We start from the raw sequence: 21,478 nt of genomic DNA, 5'->3' as shown, positions 1-21,478 counted from the left end.
CTCCCATAGCCCAGAGCTGTTATATCGGGATTAGTGGGAGAGGTCTTTTTTTGCGCGTCTGGGGAAGGACTGCTTGTGTAGATCGATCTGAGCCATGAAGATCCCTCAGCACGGCCTCGACCTGTTTCAGAGAAGTATGTATCTAATATTGACTGAGTACGAGGTCAATAATTATAGGAAATAAAAGCCGAGTAAAAGACCGAGGCGAAGCCGAGGTCTTTTATTTCCAATACTGACCAAGTAGGTCTACGAAGTCAATATTAGATTTATCACGACTAGCCAAAGCCTGTGTTCAATCGCTAAAAAAAAGAGTCAAATAGCCCTAACTTAACTTAGCGGGAGTGAAATATGCAGGAATATAATTTTGACTGCTTAGGTATGGCAAAAATCTATGGGAGTCAATACTATACTGTAAACACGTTATTTTCGGTGTACACGTGTAATTGAAACCTGGCAGGTCCCCTGCTATAATATTGTAGTCCCTGGCCTGGTACCTAAAATTACATGATAATACAGTACTATTAAAATTTTTGTAAGGAGTGATACTGATGATACATTTGCGGCATTTCCACTCCACTCCAGCTACCTGTACGACCACTGCATGCATGGGTAAGGCCGAGTAAAAAAAATTACTAGATGATCGTCCTTTTTTTTGGAAAAATCGGGGAGGGCGGGAGGATTTTATTTTTATTTTTTTACTTTTTACCCTCTCATGCACACAGTGTACACAACAACATCAAGGTTTTTTTTCTCTTTTTTTCTTTTTTTTTCTTTTTTTCTTTTTCTTTCTTCAGCAGATCGATACTGACGTTGTGATATACTAGTAGTATGTGGTCCATATAGTAAAAAATAAAATATTTCTTGGGGCGCTGACAAAAACTGGGGCGGACGGGGCCGCCCGGGGACGATCATCTAGCTTTTTTTTTTACTTGGCCTAAAATACGTACTTCCTGCCTGACGTCACACTCAAACACAAAAGTCACAGTCATGATCATGCACAGTGCAGCTGGACAGCACGTCATTTGTACGTCAGATGTCAACAATAATTATTCACAAGACAAAGAATCAAAATTTTGCAATTATTGTGTCGTTTAGTTTATGCGAAGTGTTACATGATTGTTCTAGTCTTTGTGCTTCCAATTCCTTGAAGCTCGCCGATTTGGTTACCGTCCCTTGACTCTACATTTGCAGTTCCTGAGTTGCCGTGTCGCCATTGTTATTCTTTGGATAGTCTCATTTTCGTTCCATTGGATAGTGCAGTAATTGGTGAATGAGTCTTCTGCAGTTTACATGTATGTGCTGTTAGTATTATTGAGATCAATCACTCATCTGAAGCAGTGGCGAGATCAATTCCATTTCAGTGGCGACCACACCACCAGGCAGGCTGCGCCGACGACCTTCCTCAGGCAAGCTGGCCGGTGAAGCTGGCGCATCGGCCACTGCCCGCCGCCATGTCAGACTCAACGATTTGTGTCGTCTGTGCTCGCGGCTGGTATTCCTGACGGGCACTCTGGCCAGCCTCACGTGGGCTTTCTTCTTCTCCAGAACAAAATCCAACAGGTACAAACATGTTACCCAGTCACGGTGCAATATAGTGAACTGTTACACAATCCCTGTGCAAATTCTGTCTATAGTGAACTGTTACACAATCCCTGTGCAATATCTGTCTATAGTGAACTGTTACACAATCCCTGTGCAATATCTGTCTATAGTGAACTGTTACACAATCCCTGTGCAATATCTGTCTATAGTGAACTGTTACACAATCCCTGTGCAATATCTGTCTTGTTGAATGGCTAGCCATTGTAGTGCAGACACTGTAAATAGAAGTAGGGCAATATATGAACTACTACTAGACTGTCATGGGCATGAAAATCCGGTCGGAGGCCAAGCGGCCCAAGGCGTTGGCCATGCAGCCGTGAGTACGCATGCGACGTGCACTGCACGCAACGTTCAGTACGCACTGAGGGTGCCGGCCCGAGCAAGGCGCTGGCCATGCAGCCGTGAGTACGCATGCGACCGGCACGTGCACGGCACGCAGTGCTCAGTACGCACTGAGGGTGCCGGCCCAAGGCGCTGGCCATGCAGCCGTGAGCACGCATGAGATCAACACGTGCACTGCACGCGCCGTTCAGTACGCACTGAGGGTGCCGGCCCAAGGCGCTGGCCATGCAGCCGTGAGTACACATGCGATCAACCAACGCGTGCACTGCACGCAACGTTCAGTGCGCACTGAGGGTGCCGGCCCCGCGTCATTCGACCGGATTTCCATGGCCACGACAGGACAATAGCCCACTGTCATACAACTTTTTAATGTCACAAGATGCAATCAACTGCCGGATCCTTGGAAACTTAGGCCTGGTGATATCAATGCGTCTATTTTAGGGGTGAAAGTTGGCACTGAGATCCCGAGTTCGAGTGCTCTGATTTTCTCCGATCGAATATTCGAGTATTCGAGTATTCTTCATCTCCTAAAAAATGCACACCATTGGCCTTAAAATCACATGATACAACCCTGATTGAACCGAGTGGCAGTCATTTTTCTCGGGTATAGTGGTTGGTGGGTCATTTGGGCTCTCTCTACTCGTGAACAAATGTTCTCCACACAGTCTGCACATCAATATCTGCCGACTGCTGCTCTGAAACTGCAGATTTCTGTGGTAAATGCATGTACCATGTATGAACGAGTACTCTGATTTATTCCGAGTACGATTATTTTTGAAAAAACCGAGCGAGTACTCGAGTATTCGGTATAATTGTTTCACCCCTAGTCTATTTCCAGTATCCATTCCCATCATCTACTCTTACATGCAAGAGCACATATACCAGAGTGTGCAACTGTGCACATCAGATCTGAAACAGCGGAGTTCGTGCACTACGTCACCCTGATGAGGTCAGCCAAGCCGCGACTTGCGTACAGCTCAAATAATGTGTGTTTCACAGCCCAAAAATCAGCCAAGTTTGCTTGATCTTAGACGTCCTGTTTTAGGATTTCGTGTTTTTTTGTGACTGCGTACATCCGCTGTCAAGTAAATTCACGAGGCTGTCCGTATCAAAAATGCCGAAATCAGCGCAAATTCAGTAACCTCCACCACCGCAACTTTTCATCCGAAGAAAGGTCTTCTACTTGGCATCAATTGTTGCAGGTGTGATGAACAAGGTCGACCATGGGCGGATCGAGAATTTTTTCACCACCCTAGCTGCATCTTAAGCACCGGTCAATGAACTACTACGTCGTCCTCGGGTACAGCGCCGTGATGTTTCGGGTCACCATGTTGCTGCTGGCCAGCTAGGCTGTATGGACATGTAGTGCAGCGGACGCTGTACCCGCGAGGACGACTCGAGTCCGCAGTTCTTTGGTCACTGCTGTACGCGTGTGCTGGCATGCAGAAATGCGAGCAAGCCAGACTTAGCCTACTTGGAACATCCTAGCCGCGTAGGCGTTAACGCCGCCTGTGTCTGCGTGACTGTGTTTTCACACTCCGTCCGCCGTCATGCTTGATCTAAGCAACCTGGGGTTGCGTGAACATAGTTAATGCATGCGCACACACACACGTACACGCACTCTCTCACACACACACGCACGCACACATACACACACACAGTTTGTGACACACGTCGCCTGCTGACTGGCATGCACAATTAAAGGGGAAGTTAAGGCAAAAATTAAAATTTCACCAGTTGTAGTCTTCGGGGTGCTGAGTCGAATGGTCGTGGTCCGAGGAAGCTGAGACGCTCCCTTCCTACTTGAATCCCAATCGAACTCGCGCACTTCCACCGAAACTGGGTGACTGCGCCCTACGAGATGGGGATTTGTATGCAAAATGTCACTAAAAGCGCCATTTCGTTCTTATAAAAGCACGGATGACCGCGATTGGCCCATATGTTGTAGTCTTTTGGACGCTGAGTCGACTGGTTTTGGTCCGAAAAGGCTCCGATGCAGCGTTCCGCCTTTATTCCCAATCGAACATGGTTGAAGAAGCGGTCACGTGCTCCTGCGTACGCCAGTCACCTGGTCACCGTGCCTGCAGGGTACAACTTACTAGCCTGTTTGACCTTTTTTGGGTGCAGTCCTGTCACTCGAGTTGAACTCGAGTTGAACCTTGGTGTGAAAGTTGTCACCTGCTGGCGTGGTGACCAGGTGATTTGGGCACCCAGGAGCACGTGACCACTTGTTCAACCATGTTCGATTGGGAATAAAGGAGGAACGCTGCATCGCAGCCTTTTCGGACCAAAACCAGTCGACTCAGCGTCCAAAAGACTACAACATATGGGCCAATCGCGGTCATCCGTGCTTTTATAAGAACGAAATGGCGCTTTTAGTGACATTTTGCATACAAATCCCCATCTCGTAGGGCGCAGTCACCCAGTTTCGGTGGAAGTGCGCGAGTTCGATTGGGATTCAAGTAGGAAGGGAGCGTCTCAGCTTCCTCGGACCAAGACCATTCGACTCAGCACCCCGAAGACTACAACTGGTGAAATTTTAATTTTTGCCTTAACTTCCCCTTTAACAACCAACATGCGTGTTGTGCTTTTGTTGACTAACCATGCTGCATTCCGTTGTGGACTAAATCTCTCACGGCCAGCATAAACATACACCATGTTCCTGCTTTGCACTCTCAAGTCATGCAGTAGTGATTTCTGTCTATCCAGACTGTGGAGGTAGGATAGTGACTGTTGTCGTTTGCTTTTACGATGACTGAGGAAAGGCATGTGTCTGTGCGTGTGTATGCATGCTTGTTTTGCAGGCTTTGATGTGTTTTATCACGCATTTAATGTCTCTCTTTTCCCATTCTCTCTCGCTGTCTCTCTTTCTCTCTCTCTCTTCTCTCTCTCTCTCTCTCTCTCTCTCTCTCTCTCTCTCTCTCTCTCTCTCTCTCTCTCTCTCTCTCTCTCTCTCTCTCTCTCTCTCTTATTTGGTCTCCAGGTACCGTAGGCCAGCTATACTGGGTATCTGCTTGGTGTTGATTTTCAAGTTTCTGATATGGGACCACTGGCTGACGACAACCCAGCCGTCCGCTCACAAAGGTGTCACGTGCCTGCACAAGGCACTGGCCGGTTTCTCTGCCTCGTTGCATCACGGAGATGCAAACGTCTTCATGCACGGCCAGTTTGGGCAGAAAGCATACGCGCCGGTCATCGGTGAGTGAGCGTTGTCGCGGATGTAGTTTCTCGGGTGTGTTCACTATTTTTTGGAACATTTGACGTGTGATTCATGGAGAGTGATGGCATTCCTCCAGATGCGGAAACCTCGGCCTACAGCAGAGTCCCACGCGAACCGTGATTAGTTTTGACCTGCCTCGCAGGGATGTGTGCATGGAGTCATGAGTGCCGTGCAGGCTCGGCGGAACCGCTCTGGTTGGTCAGGCCATTGCCGGACCAACGTTTTGGTCATGCCATTGCCGGACCAACGTTTTGGCCAGGGCATTGCCGGACCAACGTGTTGGCCACCAGCAAGTGTTTGTACTGCTGAGGAGGTCATGTGTGCCCTTCAAATCATTCACACAGTATGAAAGGCTATGGTATGAGACTCCTTCATCCAGTGCAGGTACGGAGTCGATCCTGTTCATAACTTTGTTTTTACTGGCCATGAGCTCAACTTGTCCACAGTATGCACTTGGCTGCCGTGATCCTAATTGCTCTCCGATGTGCGTCTGTCTGTCCATCTGTGTATGTGTGCGTATGTACACATGTGTGCGTGTGCGCGCGCGTGTGTGCGTGTGTGTGTGTCCAACTGTTGTCCTGTGCACAGGTAATGGCTATGTTGGTGTGTCGCTGGATGACCCTGGAATTTGGCTGCTACGTAACCAGACCTTTGACCAGTACCTTCCATTTGCATTCCTCGTCTCCGTTACCGTCAATGGCCAAGACCTGACACCAGGAGCGACTGTCATTGACTTCCGCGAAGGTGTTGCTCATCGTATCTATGCGCCTCTTCATGGACAGGTAGGTACTACGTAGTGCTGCTAATGTCGGTGCTACTGCTGCTGCTACTGTCAATGTTGCTGCTGCTTGTGGTGGCAGTGTTGCTCCTGCCGTTGCTGCTGCTGCTGAAACGTGTTTTATTGAACACACAAACTCATGATGATAAGAATTTAGGAAGAGCAGATAATTCAACAATAATACTGCAAAACGTAACAGCGAAACAGTTGCTGCCGCCGCCGCCACCATTGCTGCTGCTGCTACTGCTGTCGCTGCGCCTGCTGCCACTGCTGCTGTTTGTGTCGCTGCTGCTGCTGCTGCTGCTACGGTTGCTTCTGCTGCCGCCGTCGCTGCCACTGCTGCTGCTGTGGTGGTGGTCGTCGTCACCTGCATCATCATTTTCATTGTCGTCATCATTGTTGTCTCTGTATTGCTTCTGTGTCTTCAGCAAAATAAGCTGTCCAGCATATCAAAACAAAGTGTGTTTACTCTCACGACATGGTGATGAATATGCCTGTGTGCATGCATGTGTGTGTGTGTGCGTGCGCGCGTGTGTGTGTGTGTGTGTGTGTGTGTGCGTGCGTGTGTGCATGTGTGTGTCTGTGCATATGTCTGCCCGTGAATACGTTGTCATGTTTAAACATCCTCAGAGCACGGAGTGTTGGTGGGTACGTCAGAGTGTATTTGTTCAGCGCTCTGCCCCAGACACTATCGTACAGCAAGTCAGCGTGGCCAACAAAGCGGTAAGTCACTCTCGGGTGCTCTTTCAGCTGTTCAGTATGCCAACTAATCCTCGTGTGCCATTTGTGAGCACCTCATAATTATTACTTGTAGGTTGTGTTCCTTTGGGCTGTTTCAAGATGAAAATAGAAACAGTTCTGGAATAGGAATGTGTGAGAATGTGAATGTGTGTTCATTACAAGTTATTAACATCAGTGCCTGCTCCCGAGCATGGTCAGTAGGGTCAATGATCCAGCTGAGGGAGTGTGTGGATCTTGTTGAAAATGTTGGGTACGATAAAGGTGCTACTCCCGATACACAACGGACAACGGGAACAGGTAGGTGTAACGACATTAATTTTATTACAGACGAAGAGATGGAGACAAAGACGAACGAAACGACTACATTATGGAAGAGAGAGAGATCGAGTGAGGGCGGCAAGATAAAGGGCCTGGCTAGCCATGGCAAATATGGGCACGCAAGTAGCTACCCAGGCCAACGGAACAAAAGGTGAGTACGAGGGTGCATGCAGGCCAGCTTGGAAAAAGGTTGTAGAACGTACGGGAGGAGGTACCTAACAAAAGAAATCAACTTGACCAACGCCTGTTGCCTTGCTATTCAGTCAGGACCGGCGGAATGAGTTTTTGATTGGTCCGGCCATACCCAAGCCTGTCATACTTTGTGTATGATGGTGGCAACCCATGACCAAACTAGCAGCAAACACAAGTCGGTGGGCAAAAAGCTGCTCCGGCTATGGCCTGACCAACCGGACCTGATTCTATTAAATTCTACCAGTGTACTAGCTGGGTTGGCTTCACTCCGCTCCCTAATGCTGTGACCGGCTTTAAGCATGATGGCATGTACATTGCTGGGAAGTGAAATCCAGGCGCCCGCGAATATACGACTCGTAACCAGTCCCGCGACTGCACAACCCAAGCACGGTGAACAGTGGACTGTGCTGTGTACGACTCCTCTGCTCTACTCGTGGGGTTGACTTTCATTTGCCACCGCCATCGTACTGCAGTTCTGCTAGGTGAATTCCGACCAAAAGTGCAAAGCTGGCACCTTGGACCAGTTCAGATTACATCATTGTGTTTGTGTACGTCGAGCCGCATTTGTGCCACTTCCAGGGCATCAAGGGCCGTGCTAGTTGAGGGCGCCGAATGTGCACTCCGGGTCGGATTTCACCGACCGCAACTGTAGAGTTGTGCTGAACATGAAACTCAGAGTTGCAACGGACTAGCCTCGCTCCACTTCTATTCTATGTACAGTAGTCGACTCTGGATATAATGAACAACAATGTTTGGGTGCGATTGTTGTGTTTATTCACTATTGTGACAACACAGAGTACGTTTTTGAAAGTTTCCTTGCACTCCGCTGATTCTTTGCCCTGGCCGGGTTCGGAGATCCAGACGAAAAGGTATGTGTGTGTGTGTGTGTCTGTGTGTGTGATGTGCGAGCGCGTGTGTGTGTACGTACACGCGCACGTTCGTGCGTGCATTCGGTGTTGGGCGGTTCAATAGCCAACTGATTCGTCTTTTCCTAGATTCCTTTTGAATCTCTTTCTCTCCCCTCTGTTGTAGAGAAGTATGTGGCTATTTTATGGCAATGAGCAGGTACAGATGTGTGTGTATGTACGTGTCTGTGTGTGTTTGTACATGTGCATGGGTGTTCTCCGTGACACCCACCCGTAGGAGTTGCTCACTCATGTACTCTTGGCAGTCATAAGAACTCATATGAGAGGGATGTTGTGTGCACTTTTGCCTTCCCTGGGACATCTGCATGTCTGTTTGTATACAAGCATGCCCTTGTGCGTGAAGGTTCTCTTATGTGCAGCATATCTCTAGCCATGACAAGAGTACACAGACCCCAATTGTTTTATGCACAGTAAAACCTGTGACTAACGGCCACCCCTTGGGGCCAGAAAAAGCGGTCTTTAGTGGCAGGTGGTCTTTAGTTAGAGGTTTGCACGGCACAACCATATATGAATGTGAGATCGTCCGTGCCTGGCAAAGTGGTCTGTAGTACCAGGCTGGTCGCTAGTCACGGTGGTCTATAGTTACAGGTTTTACTGTGCATGAATGTGGTGATTTGATTGTGTGTGTGTGTGTGTGTGTGTGTGTGTGTGCGTGCGCGTGTGCGTGCGCGTGTGCGTGCGTGTGTGTGTGTGTGTGTGTGTGTGTGTGTGTCTTGGTCACCTCTATGCAGCTTCACCGAGAAGGACTACCGTACAGGTGACAGTGACAGCTATGTGATAGCGACAGCACGTTTGCACCAATCAGAGGCAGACGCTGCACAACTCAAGGACCTGGAGCATGTTGCCATCACCAGTGTTCAACCTGCGCGCACTGAAGTCGTCATTCAGCCGTCCGGAACGTACGTATGCTGCCAAGTCTGTATGTGTGGAGGGGGGGGGGGGGGTGTATGTGTGTGTGTGTGTGTGTATGCGTGTGTGTGTGTGTATGCGTGTGTGTGTGTGTGCGCGCGTGTGTTTGTGTGTGTGTGCATGCGTGTGTGGGTGGGTGAGTGTGTGGGTGGGTGGGTGTTTGCGTGCACGTGCATACCTGCGCAACCACTCGCTTGCAACATTACATGCAAATCGAGAGTGGGCAACGTGGTGGTCTAACTCCTTACAGCAGCACCTGCAATTTGAAACCCATTATGCTCCTTCAATGTAATGCACTAGTAGTTGCTGGCTGAAGCACAGCCACCGAGCCTCACCCTCCAGTCCAGTCAAAAGTCAGAGGGAGTTGCCGTTTCCTGTTCAGTGTTGGTCTTAGCGGGGCTGCTGTTGTTACTGCCCCTGTTGCTGCTGCTGCTGCTGCTGCTGATGATGATGATGATAATGATGATGCTGCTGTGGCTGTTGCGGCTGTTGCTACTGCGGCTGTTGCGGCTGTTGCTACTGCGGCTGCTGATACTGCTGCTTCCAATGCTGGTGATGCCACACTTGCTGCTGCTGTTGCCCCTGATAGTGGTGCTAGTGTGATCGTTCCTGCCACTACTATCACGGCAGCGTCTTGCACTTCCCGTGCTGCTGCTGCTGCTGTTGCTGTTTCTGTTTCTGCTGCTACTACTACTGGTCTGTGTGTTTCTTCCCTGCTTGCTGCTCTCTGGTTACAGTGAAACCTGTCTAAGACGACCGCTCAAGGGACCTTCAAAATGTGGTCTCTATTGCCAGGTGGTCTCCTTATCCAGGTTCATTTGACTGGAAATAGCACCCCTTGGTCCTGGATTCAGTGGTCTTCTAGGACAGGTGGTCGCCTTATCCGAGTGGTCGCCTTGACAGGTTTTACTGTATTTCTGATGCTCCCGTAGTTGTCTTTTTCTCTTCCCGCTTATTTGTCGTGCTGCATGCTGTCACATGTGATGTTCAGGGCTGAACTGGCGGAGCTTGTCACCGTTGTTATGAAGCATGCAGCTAACGCCAAGGAGATAGTTTACGCAACACACTCCCTGGCCAAGAAGGCGTCTACGGTACGTTGTCAGAGGTGTTTGCTAACAATACCTGTAGAGTTGTTTGGCGTATTGGAGTGGAAAGCGTTCAGGGCTAATTGTAATCGACACTGAGCATTCTCTGTGCTGCCCTGTTGGCTTGCTGATGTGAAAGTGTTCCATGTTGTGTTGTGTCTGTGCTGGATGCCTCTGTGCGTGTGTGTGTGTGTCTGTGCGTGCATGTGTGTGTCTGTGTGTGTGTGACTGTGTGTGTGTGTGTCTGTGTGTGTGTGTGGTGTGGTGTGTGTGGAAAAAAATGGAAAAATGAAAAATAGGGATTCACTGGCCAGAAAAAGTCACTTCAAATAGCTGTGTGGTGGATACCAGGTTAAAATAGTGGCGGTCAATTCATCAGCCTTGCAAGCTGTTGAATGATGTAATCCTAGCACAAGTTGCTATGTCTAACATAGCTGTTTGCTATCATCGCTTCCGCGATGGGCATGTCTGAGGTCTGAGGTGTGTGTGTGTGTGTGTGTCTGTCTGTGTCTGTGTGTGTGCATGTGTGTGTGCATGTGTGTGTGCATGTGTGTGTGTGCATGCGTGCCTATGCTTGTTCAACTTGGCACATTACAGCGTCTGAACAGCATTGTATTTAGGTCGAAGTCCGATGTGTTGCTACGCAGCCACCGTATGGCATGGAGTGAGGTAAGCGGGAGAGTCATACAAGTCGTGAGCTTCGACGTTACGTTCTGCAGATAATGCAAGGCTACATTATTTTTTATATATAGAATTCAATCTTTGCTTGGTTGGACGACGTGATTGCTAAATAGTTGGCTGGTTGCGGCATACGCCAGTACCTCTAAAACTTGCTCACCTAGGTTTTAAGCATTTTCTTTGTGCTGAAACATGACAGACGTTTCGAAAAGTGGTTCATATCTAAGCAAGTTTTTTCGGTGCCAGGGTGCAACCGTAGGGAGTAGGGATTCACTGGCCAGAAAAAAGCCACTTCAAAGCTGTGTGGTGTAGACCAGGCTGAATAGTGGCGGTCAATTCTTCAGCCTTGCAAGCTGTTGAATGGTGCAATCCCAGCACAAGTTGCTATGGCTTCTGCTGTAGCATCGCTATCATCGCCTCTGGCGATGGGCGTCCAATGGTTAATGGTGTGTGTTTGTGCGCACGTGTGTGTGCCTGTACGAGAATCCTCGTGAGAAGTGCACTGCTGCTCAGTGAAATGCAATCACGTGAATCAAGTGCCAGTTCGCATCTGGGTGTTTGCATGCGCAGCGCCCGGCATGGAGCAGCAGAGTACTTCTGAAGTACAAGTGTAATAGGTAGCCGAGTGGAGGCATGGTGCTTAAAACTCTAATTAACTTTTTATTCTTCCTCAGGTACACACCTGGATTATTATCTAGTAAAAATTAATATATGGAAACATATTCCATATTCCATATTAATAATTATTGGAAACAGAAATGCGCAGCAGCTTTTATAGGCAACAGACCACATACGCTAACGTACGGGGATACGCTAACACGGGGATACGCTACAATGAAGCAAGGCAGGGATACTACACAAGCTGGTGTGTGCATTAATAATCACCATTGTTTGTGAATGACCTTGCGTAAGATTATATGGCTAACGCTAGGTATTGTGTCATTGCGAATCTTCTGCCGTGTTCATGGTGTTCTGCAGCTCTGGTCTAGCCATATCTCCATCATTGGCCTGGCGCATCCTAACACGCCGGGCAACGAGGACATCTCCGCCGCCATGTACTACGTCCTGCTGAGCACCCCGTCGTTCCGGGCCAGCGACCAGTCGCACTTCCGTCACCGCGATCACCTGCACCGCGATCTCAACGACACCGAGCGCCTGCACTGCTTCAGCGGACCACCGACTATGTAAGTCCTACACTACACACATTGAATTTGCTACTTCGTGTGGTCTGGAGCTTTGAAAAATAGTCTGGAAAAAGTCTGGAAAAGGTCTTGAAAATGTGTTTGATTTCACTGTGCGACTCCTGTAACACAAGTCATAGCCCTGTCTTTCAGCATTGAGCACTCTTTGCTGATGCCACCTTCATTAGGTCCGGCAATCAATAGTACCAAGAGTACATAACCCCAAGAGTGTGCAACTGCCTGCACAACCTCTATGCTGTGCTGCGACGGCAGAACTTCACATCACGTGACATGGTTCAAAAGGTTATGCTTGCAAACAGTGCAAAGTGACCACAAGAGAGCTGTACCCAAATCTGGGTTGCGTACAACCCTGTATCTATCATGCACAGAGTGCAAATAATGTGTACGGGTTCATCACGTGATGTGAAGTTCTTCCGTCGCAGACCCCATAGCTGGAGTTGCACACTCTTGGGGGTTATGTACTCTTGATAGTACTGGTTGATATTTCTGATGAGTTCCCGTCATCATAATGGAACGAAACAAGGGGCTTGTCAGGAGCAGATCACCACACCACAGATGTGCAAGCTACACCCGTGCGTCTTACCAGAGTTCCTCTGTGTGTGTGTGTTGCTGTCTGCAGGCACACAGCAGTTCTGTGGCTACCTCCCAGCTCTATAACAGCTGTCAATGAGCTGATACAGAACTGGCGTACCACTCTCATCAAGAACGGCTGCCGACACTTTGTAGAAGGAGGTGAGTTTCGAAATAGTGGTAGCGACTTCGGCGACTTCTTGTGGACACACTCACCAATAAAAATCCGTACTGTAAGACATGTTAGTATAACGAATTGCAAATTTACCGATTGTCACAACATATGTGAAGCATTACATCCTCAACGAAGAAATGTTATCCGTTAAAACGTTAGATTTGCTTCCTCGTTATATATACATGTCGTACAGTATCCGTTTCTGACCAGTACCCTTGTTCTACGGTGCACCATGATGTGCCAATGAAACAATCACTGACGAGCAGGAGCAGGTAGGGTAGTCGGAAAACAAAGACGCTGGAGAGCTGCTTACAGCTAGCCTCAGAGCCATAGTTGTCGTCAAGAGTACATGAAACACCAGAGTTTGCAGCTTCTGACTTGTCTGCATACGTGTGTGCCACTCCCAAATTCCGAGATTACTCTAATTTCAGAAATTTTTCGGATCTCAATATTTTCGGTATGAGGGCAAAAAGGCCAGGTTAGGTGAACAGAAATTTTAGGTGCAAAGAAGCAGTTCCCTATTGGATGATGTGTGTTAGGGTTTGTTCGGTGTATTGCAATTTTAGGTATGAAACAGATGCACCGAAAGTACCGAAAATTTGTGAAATTACAGTATTACATCATAGTGGGTGCAGATATGCGGCGGGGAGTGGCGTAGTGCGAACGATGGAGCTGCAGTTGTGCAGCAGGAGACCTGCTTGAATCCTGCTTGTATGCACACAATGATGTGATCAGGGAATTCCGCCGTGACAGCAACCCATCAGAGCTGCACGCTCTGGGTTACATGTGCTATCTGTAAAAATGGCTAATTTTGCGCCGGTGATATTTTAGCGAAAGGAATGTTTTTGCTAAAGTTTTTCCGCGCCAAACAAGACTTTGCATGTACAGTGCAGTTCACGCCATCTTTTTTTTTTTTTAAACCCTGCAACTCGGTTCGCTGAAGTATTTCATCACGAATGGGTCCTGAGAATTCAGAAAACACTAAATATGTACCGGCTACAGTCCATTGATGATATTCTAGCTTTTGGCCATAAAGGGGTCACATTTTCAGAAATTTTTCCTGCAGTCCCCGTGGAATGCTCTTCCAATTATGTTTCCGAAGTCCATTTCTCCGAAAAGCAAGCCATAACAAGAATAGGATTTCGGCCAGGTTTTGTCTTGTAAGCACTGAATTGGGAAAGGCCATGAAAATCCAATCCGTTTCACTCCATTTGGATCACTGCATTGTCCGGTTGGAACCCCAGTTGAGGTACCTTTTTTGGACCCTTTTTCTGACCTCAAATTTCGCAGCACTGCACTGTGTGCGATAAAACCACGAAAAATCACCAAATGCAGGAGCTCGCGACAGCCAGCGCTCATCTTTTTTTTGAATGGACTGTAAAATGACTCAATCTGTGGATAGCATGCTGTTTCGTTCTTTGTGAACTCATGAGCGCAGCACAGAGGAAATGAGGCCGAACCTGATAGCAATGAAAACCGGCTAAACTAACTTAGCCGTTCTGCAGTCATGTCGACGTGCCTCCGCTTGTTCTCTGTTCTCTGTATTGTGCTGCTTGCCCAGGTGCCGAGCTGACGAGCCAAGCCATCGTGTTAAGCTTCGCCACCGTGCGTCACGCCAGCCACCACCTGGAGCTGGCCTTGAACCCGGCCAACGTCATGGCCGACACCGTGCTGCACAACGTCAAGTACGACCGGCACGCCATCACCATGGCAATGCATACGTCCTTCACCGGCGGCCTGACGCGCCTGGCCATCTCGGCCAACGATGGGCTGGCGTTTGTACCTGGTATGTGGCGTATTTTTCGGAGTATAAGCCGCACCTCCCATTTTGTTTGCCCCGAAATACAGACTATCCTATTTATCACCGTTAATTTGATCGTCGGAGTTTAAGCCGCACCCTCCTTTTTTGGGGTGAATTTTGAGTGTTCAAAGGGCAGCTTCTACTCCGGAAATTACAGTAACTCGACCAGCAGCAGTCTTGGTGTCTTTCTCTGTACTGTAAATGTACAAAATTTCGGCAGCTATTTAGTTTCCGCTATATTCAGCACCGGCCCAAAACGCCATCACCATGCCGTTTCAGCCAGCGATGGGCGGGCGTTTTTACCCGGTATGTAACTCGATCAGCAGCAGACTTGTCTCTGTATGTTAACCCCAGCCGACAAAAGGGCTGTGAGAGAAAGTCGCATTTAAAAAAGATGTTACCTGTAAGCAGCCTGAAACGAAGAGTACAAAAACCAGAGTGTTTGTCACACGTAACGTGAATCAATTCACGAAATCCCCAGGCGGAACTCTACCAGTGCTTGCACATCGCTTGCAATATGTGAACTGCTTCCTCCCGGTATCACGCTTGTTGGAATTATATTCACGTCGGCCGTACTGTGACCATGTGAGTGAGGTTGTTGTGGAGAATCACTCTCCTCTGCTCTTCTATCTTATCTGTGCCCATAGGTGCGTCCGTGTCAAGCCGGACGTTCTCCAAGTCGCCCGTGCTGTACGCATGCCCCAGTCGCTGCGGGGGCTCTCCGCACGTGCTCAAGTAAGTGCTGATGTGTTGAACGAGTGCATTGTCCACACAGTAGACCAGTCATGTAACTGCGTAGTCATGTGACAGGGTATTCATGTGACAGGGTAGTCATGTGACTGAGTAGTCATGTGACTGAGTAGTCATGTGACTGATTAGGCCTCGGTCACACTACGGCAAAAATGCTGCGTCAGCGTCAGAATCATGAGCTTTTCCATGGCAACTGATGCAAACGCGGCAAGTTTGAGCGTCAGACGCAGGAAATCGGCTGCGTTGCCGCTGATGGGAGTGATGCTTGGCGGAAAAACAGTGTCTTTCAAGTAAAATTAGTTTCAAGACAGTTGCTCGAGTTGAGCAGTCATTCGACATTCGTCTCTTTAAGGTTTGTTTTGTTTCCTCTTTTTTTCGAGATGAGTCCGTGGACCTACGAGGCCGATGCTGCTCTGCTCCGAACCTGGCGGAAGAGCGAGGCGTTTTCTGAGAAGAAAATAAAGTCGAGAAAGGACCAGTTGTTTGAGTGGGTCATCGGCCAACTGGAGCCTGTTGACTTGTGAGTGTTGTGTTGTTGTCAAGAGCCCCAAAAAGGACAACCAGTATGACGAAGTCAGGAGAAACACAGCTGCGATGCGGACTTTTCTTGCCTGATCCATGACACTACAACTGAAAATGGCTTCAAATTCGGAAAGAAACAACAACGATCGTGCACGTGTGGACCTTTCGTCTTCTTGTAATCAAAAATCAATGAAAAATTTGAAAACTTTGTCCGACAATTTTTTTGTATAATAAGCAGGGAATCCGTGTCGTCATTGAGTTTCCCTGGTGATTTTGTGACGTAGACAAATGCGCCAGGCCGCCGCAGTCATGAGCTGCAAGAAAAACAAAACACTGTGTGACCCCGCGTCTGCGTCAAGTGCTGCGTCTTGACGCTGCGTCCAGCTTCAAACTTGCCGTAGTGTGACCGAGGCCTTAGTCATGTGACTGAGTACTGTAAACCGTGAAATTATTGCCATGGTCTAATTTCTGTGAAATTCGCGACCGCGTGGAAATCGCGAAATTTAGACAGCGCGAAAAGGAGATCCATGAAAGGTTTAGCAAGAATGCCATTCTGCAATCGCAAAATTAAAACCTCGCAAACCTGTCCGGATTCTGAAAACGCGAACTAAAAACACTGCGAAAATTTCACACTTTACAGTAGTCATGTGAGTGAGTAGTCATGTGACTGATTAGTCATGTGACTGAGTAGTCATGTGACTGAGTCGTCATGTGACCGAGTAGTCATGTGACTGAGTAGTCATGTGAGTGAGTGCTTGAGTAAGTGCTGAATCTGCTGATGTTGCAAAAGAAGGATTCACGAGCGGGATTCGAACCCAGCACCCCGTCTTTCCGGGACAGTGCCCTACCGATTAGGCTACCGGGGATCACACACACTCATGGGTCCTTCTTGCTACACTGCTCCCCCGCCCCAACAGGCTGTGTCCTCACGCCGTACCTACGAGCGGGGTACGATGGGTCGTGGGTTCGAGCCATTGCCAGGCGCCAATGTTGCAAAAGAACGACCCATCGTACCCCCCGCGAGTAGGTACGGCGTGAGGACACAGCCTGTTGGGGCGGGGGAGCAGTGTAGCAAGAAGGACCCATGAGTGTGTGTGATCCCCGGTAGCCTAATCGGTAGGGCACTGTCCCGGAAAGACGGGGTGCTGGGTTCGAATCCCGCTCGTGGATCCTTCTATTGCAACACTGAGTGCATACTCCTCACACACCGGAACGAGTGGATAGTCGACACTGTAGACCAGTCATGTGACTAAGAGCACTCAAATAAGTGCTGATGTGTAGAACTAGTACTAGACATTGCCCGATTTTGCTAGCAATTCTGCCAGCGAAATATAATTTTGATAAGAGAATTTGCTGGCAAAATGGAGCAAAATATCGGTATGTTCGCTGCCGATTGGGAGATTTTACACTCAAACGGTGCACGTGACTCATTTTCGCACACTTTACCAACACGTGACTCACTTTTTCTCATTTTTTGTTGCCAACATGTGACCCACTTTCTGTCACCCCACACGTGACACAAATTTGCCCTCACTTTGGAGTAAAAAGAGAGCAAAATATCGAGTGGGCTGGCAATATGAAAGCAAAATATCGACGATGAGCAACAAAATTCTGGGGCAAAATATTGATGTGTGTTTGTGTATGTCTGTGTCTGTGCGTGTGCATGCGTGCGTGTGTGTGTGTGTTTGTGTCATTTTTCCCGTTGTTTAGCTCGCACGAGACAGTTCTACCAGTCATCGTCACCAACCCGCCCACACCGATATTGTATATCTCCACAGCGGAGCAGGACTTGTTACTTTTACGCCAGAACTTCGCACACATTGAGCAGGCTCATGTTGCAGGTTTGTGATCCCAGCGTACTCACATGCATTACTCATACATACATTTGGCAATGCGCAATGGCTCATTTGCTTGATCCTGCGCATGCTGAAAAAATTCTAACTCAGTCTTGCCCAAACCATGAAAAATAAGTCTGTTTGCTTGAGCTCTGGCACAACCTTTCATATTCACAACTTGCCGCGCTTCTCATCAGTAAGATCAGCGTTCGTGCAACTGCAGTGTGTGTGGAATGTGCGATGGCCAACCAGAAGCAAAAGATAGTGTTGCGCCTGGACACCTGAAATTGTTTTGTATCCGTCTACAGACTTCGGAAGGAATTTCAAAGTGGTGCGGTCAGCGATCTGAAAAAAAACAACAGTTTAGTCACACAGAGAGAGAGGGGGGGGGGGGGGGTCGGTTCATTTTCCTGATTCACGAGGTACCTGGGGCAACGAGTGGTACTTTGTGGTACACTGTTACTACAGTCAGACCTCGCCTAAAAACCGCACACATCCGTTTTCCACAAAAAATATCCGGATAGGCGAGGGAACCGGATAATCGAACGCCGGTTTGTTGGATGCATCACGTATGCTGTACGTCTGTAACCAGCTATTTTCTTCCGGATGGCGAGGGATCCGGATAAAAGAGGACCGAATAAGCGAGGTCTGACTGTACCACTATCTCGTGCTGTTATCTTTCTCATTGAACTGTAAACCAGTCCTGTGATTGAGTCCTGCATGGCATCTTACTGTGCATTCTCCTGCATTCTCCTGCAATACTGTCACCTGTATGATCTCGCCAATACGGCGCCGACCTGATCTATGCAGAAGAATAGTGCATGCTAGGATAGTTTGAATTTGTAAATCCCAGGCTGCAATCACACCTTGTAAACATAACAAACATTTAGCGCTGAAATTCAATTGAATATGAAGAGTGCTAAAATTCACACCATAAGGTGCGACATTTAGCACTAAAATTCGTTGATGGTGCGAGTTTTAGCGCTAAAACTTGCGCTGAACTTCATCACACCATGAGGGTGCAACATTTAGCACGAAAATTCTAATAATTTCAAAAAAAAATTCAAATGGTGTGAATTTCAGTGCTACAGCTTGCACTAAGCTTCACACCATAAGGTGCGACATTTAGCACGAAAATTCATGGAAATGAATTGATGGTGCAAGTTTTAGCGCTAAAACTTGCGCTGAACTTCACACCTTGAGGGTGCAACATTTAGCACGAAAATTCTAATAATTTCGAAAATATTTTTTGAATGGTGTGAATTTCAGCGCTAAAGCTTGCACTAAGCTTCACACCAGTAGTTTATAAATATCTCAGGGCATTACGTGTGACCCTAACACACACATACACACACACACACACACACACACACACACACACACACACACACACACAAGAAAAGGACACGGGGAAAGCAACGCATGCCTAAATTAAACAACTGAAATGGAAAACAGGTGGAAAAGAATCTGGGCTTGTGCACCTGCTAATCTAATACCTGTTGATTTTAGTGTTGAAGAAAATGGGGAGTGAGAACCATAGACCGCTAATCTAATACCTGTTGATTTTAGTGTTGAAGAAAATGAGGAGAGAGAACCATAGATCTAATACCTGTTGATTTTAGTGTTGAAGAAAATGGGGAGAGAGAACCATAGACAGCTAATCTAATACCTGCTGATTTTAGTGTTGAAGAAAATGGGGAGAGAGAACCATAGACCGCTAATCTAATACCTGCTGATTTTAGTGTTGAAGAAAATGGGGAGAGAGAACCATAGACTAGGATGATCTAGCATGTTTTCAAAGGAATTGTGTTGAAAAAGAAGCCGGAAATCCTTTATGGTGTGAGAGAGAGAGCTGGTTGTTAGCCTTGGGTGTAGGCATTTCAAATTCATAGTTGTGCACATAAAGTAGAGCATGTGAACAGCGAGTCATTGCTGCAGTGTCTCATTGATTTGTTTTGCTGTATGTGTGCACTCACGTGTGTTTGTGTGGGTGTGCGTGTGTGTGCGTGTACATGCGTGCATGTGTGTGTCCTTGCTTACACACGTGCACAGTTCATCGGCCGATACCGTCGCTTCGTTACCTCAAGTATCAGAAGGGTGTCGTCTGGCTCGGTCTTATCCTCTTCATCGTCGTCTTCCACATCTTTGTCATCGCTCTGCTCATCGTTGAGTGCCGCGGCCAGAAAGACATCGACGAAGACGACGGCATGAGCAGCTTTCTCAGTCGTCGGCGACGACAGCTCATCGGCGAGCGACTGATCTCAGCATAACCAAGGGGGTGCCGTTGTGCTGTTCTCGGCGTCGCCACGACAGCAGGTGTCTCTCCGTCTATGCAGTGTGATGGGTGCAAAATGTGCATTGCCGTGCCTCAATGCTTATTGTCTCCCCGTCTATGCAGTGTGATGGCTGAAAGACGTCCATTGCCATGCTTCACACCTGAGCAAACTCCATGCTATTGTCGCACCGTCCATGGAGCATCAGTGAGTGAAAGATGTGCATGCATTGCCATTCCTCGTCCCTGAGCAGACTCGATGCTATCGTCGCACCGGGTCGTTCCAGTCATGCATGCTCCTTCGTCTCAGCAGCATTGTGCTCGGTCCACTGTGTAGGTCGTCGGTGCGAACGGCATTGTCACCACCCTTCAAATGGATCAGCAGTGCAGCGCTACAAGTCATCATGACACCGCCGCCGTCCTTCTGCGTTCTACCCAGGCAATGCAAATCCTAGCAGTAGCGTCAGCGTCGGCGGCATGCATCGACCTCCAATTCGACAGCCAGTTCGGTGCTGTCACTCGCAGCGTGCAGTCTCCCCGCTTCTCGGCATCACGCTGGGCTTGGCTGTCGGTGTCCTCGACAGGAATCCATGCTATCGATAGTGACTTCTGGCCGGAATCGTTCTCCTGTGCGTTGCGTTCCAAGCGGTCAAGCAGCCACCAGTCGTGACTAAGTCCGCTCACACAGCCACTCACGATGGGCCCGGGCCAGAGAGCTGTCCAGCTCGGCATGCAACAATTCAACACCATAGCTGTCACGGCTCTGCAAAGCGCTGGTCACCTCGCTCTCCTGTACAGCGTGCAGATGCGTGACTGCGCATCGCTGACGGAGGAGATCAGGACCTCGTTAGCAGCCATACAGATGTTAACATCAAAACTGAGCCCGTCGCTTGATCTCCTGCGGAACAATGCCTCGACTCATTCTCTGTACGAGTCACTGTTGAGAACAGTCATGCAAACATTCCAATCAAGGCAAAGACTTAGTTACAGTCCTGCCTCAGTATCCTACTGCCTTCTCTGGTAGAAGCCACTGGGTCATGTTTATTTGTGCTATAATATTATTCTACCCTGCTGAAGAACGTGCTTTTTGCTCTTCCCATGCCTCTTTAATCCGCTGCAATTGAGTCCCGCAGATTTTTTCACAGACACATTCCTCCGGTCTTCGGACGACAGCACGCGTCCAGTGGCAGATATCTGCCCGTAGCAATTTACTTTTTTTATAGCCAGTTTTACAGGTCATCCTCCTGCCTCCTCCTCAATTACTTGGATTTGGATTGGTATATTAAATGTCGAATAACAAACAGGCAGTGTTGCCTTATTACATGAGATTTCCAGAGTGATAGTTAGACAGAAATAGACAGAGTACAGTCGGACCTCGCTTAACCGCACACATCCGTTTTCCACAAAAATATCCCGATAGGCAAGGGAGCCGGATAACTGAACACACATACTGTACATGCATGTGGCACATCTAAATGGGTAGCATCGTACATACATGTACATGACTCTGGGTCCTATGCAGAACAACTAGCGTGCACAATAATGTAAAACAAGCGAGAA

The 21,478-nt window shown here is 48.2% G+C and overlaps 1 protein-coding gene across 1 annotated transcript; it reads left to right on the top strand.

Annotated features, from left to right (window-relative positions):
• The first annotated feature begins 1,082 nt into the window (after positions 1-1,082).
• LOC135830089 (uncharacterized protein KIAA2013 homolog) lies at positions 1,083-21,170 on the top strand. Its single transcript, XM_065342476.1, has 14 exons — positions 1,083-1,560; positions 4,928-5,142; positions 5,753-5,946; positions 6,573-6,665; positions 7,989-8,062; positions 8,851-9,018; positions 10,020-10,119; positions 10,711-10,782; positions 11,770-11,975; positions 12,613-12,725; positions 14,300-14,524; positions 15,187-15,274; positions 17,522-17,652; positions 19,699-21,170. Exons 2-14 carry the CDS (start codon positions 5,100-5,102, stop codon positions 19,914-19,916), a joined length of 1,725 nt encoding a protein of 574 aa, XP_065198548.1. The 5' UTR covers positions 1,083-1,560; positions 4,928-5,099; the 3' UTR covers positions 19,917-21,170.
• The last annotated feature ends 308 nt before the right edge of the window (positions 21,171-21,478 follow it).

Source organism: Sycon ciliatum, chromosome 13 (assembly GCF_964019385.1).
Source record: "Sycon ciliatum chromosome 13, ocSycCili1.1, whole genome shotgun sequence".
Classification (NCBI taxonomy): Eukaryota; Metazoa; Porifera; class Calcarea; order Leucosolenida; family Sycettidae; genus Sycon; species Sycon ciliatum.
The sequence above is the reverse complement of the archived record's forward strand: the minus strand, read 5'-3'. Positions and strand labels throughout refer to the sequence as shown.

Coding starts and splice junctions, on each gene's coding strand:
- LOC135830089 (XM_065342476.1), top strand. CDS start 5,100: ATGCACGGCCAGTTTGGGCAGAAAGCATACGCGCCGGTCATCG. Junction 5,947..6,572: donor ATGCGCCTCTTCATGGACAG/GTAGGTACTACG, acceptor AAACATCCTCAG/AGCACGGAGTGTTGGTGGGT. Junction 6,666..7,988: donor TCAGCGTGGCCAACAAAGCG/GTAAGTCACTCT, acceptor GTGACAACACAG/AGTACGTTTTTGAAAGTTTC.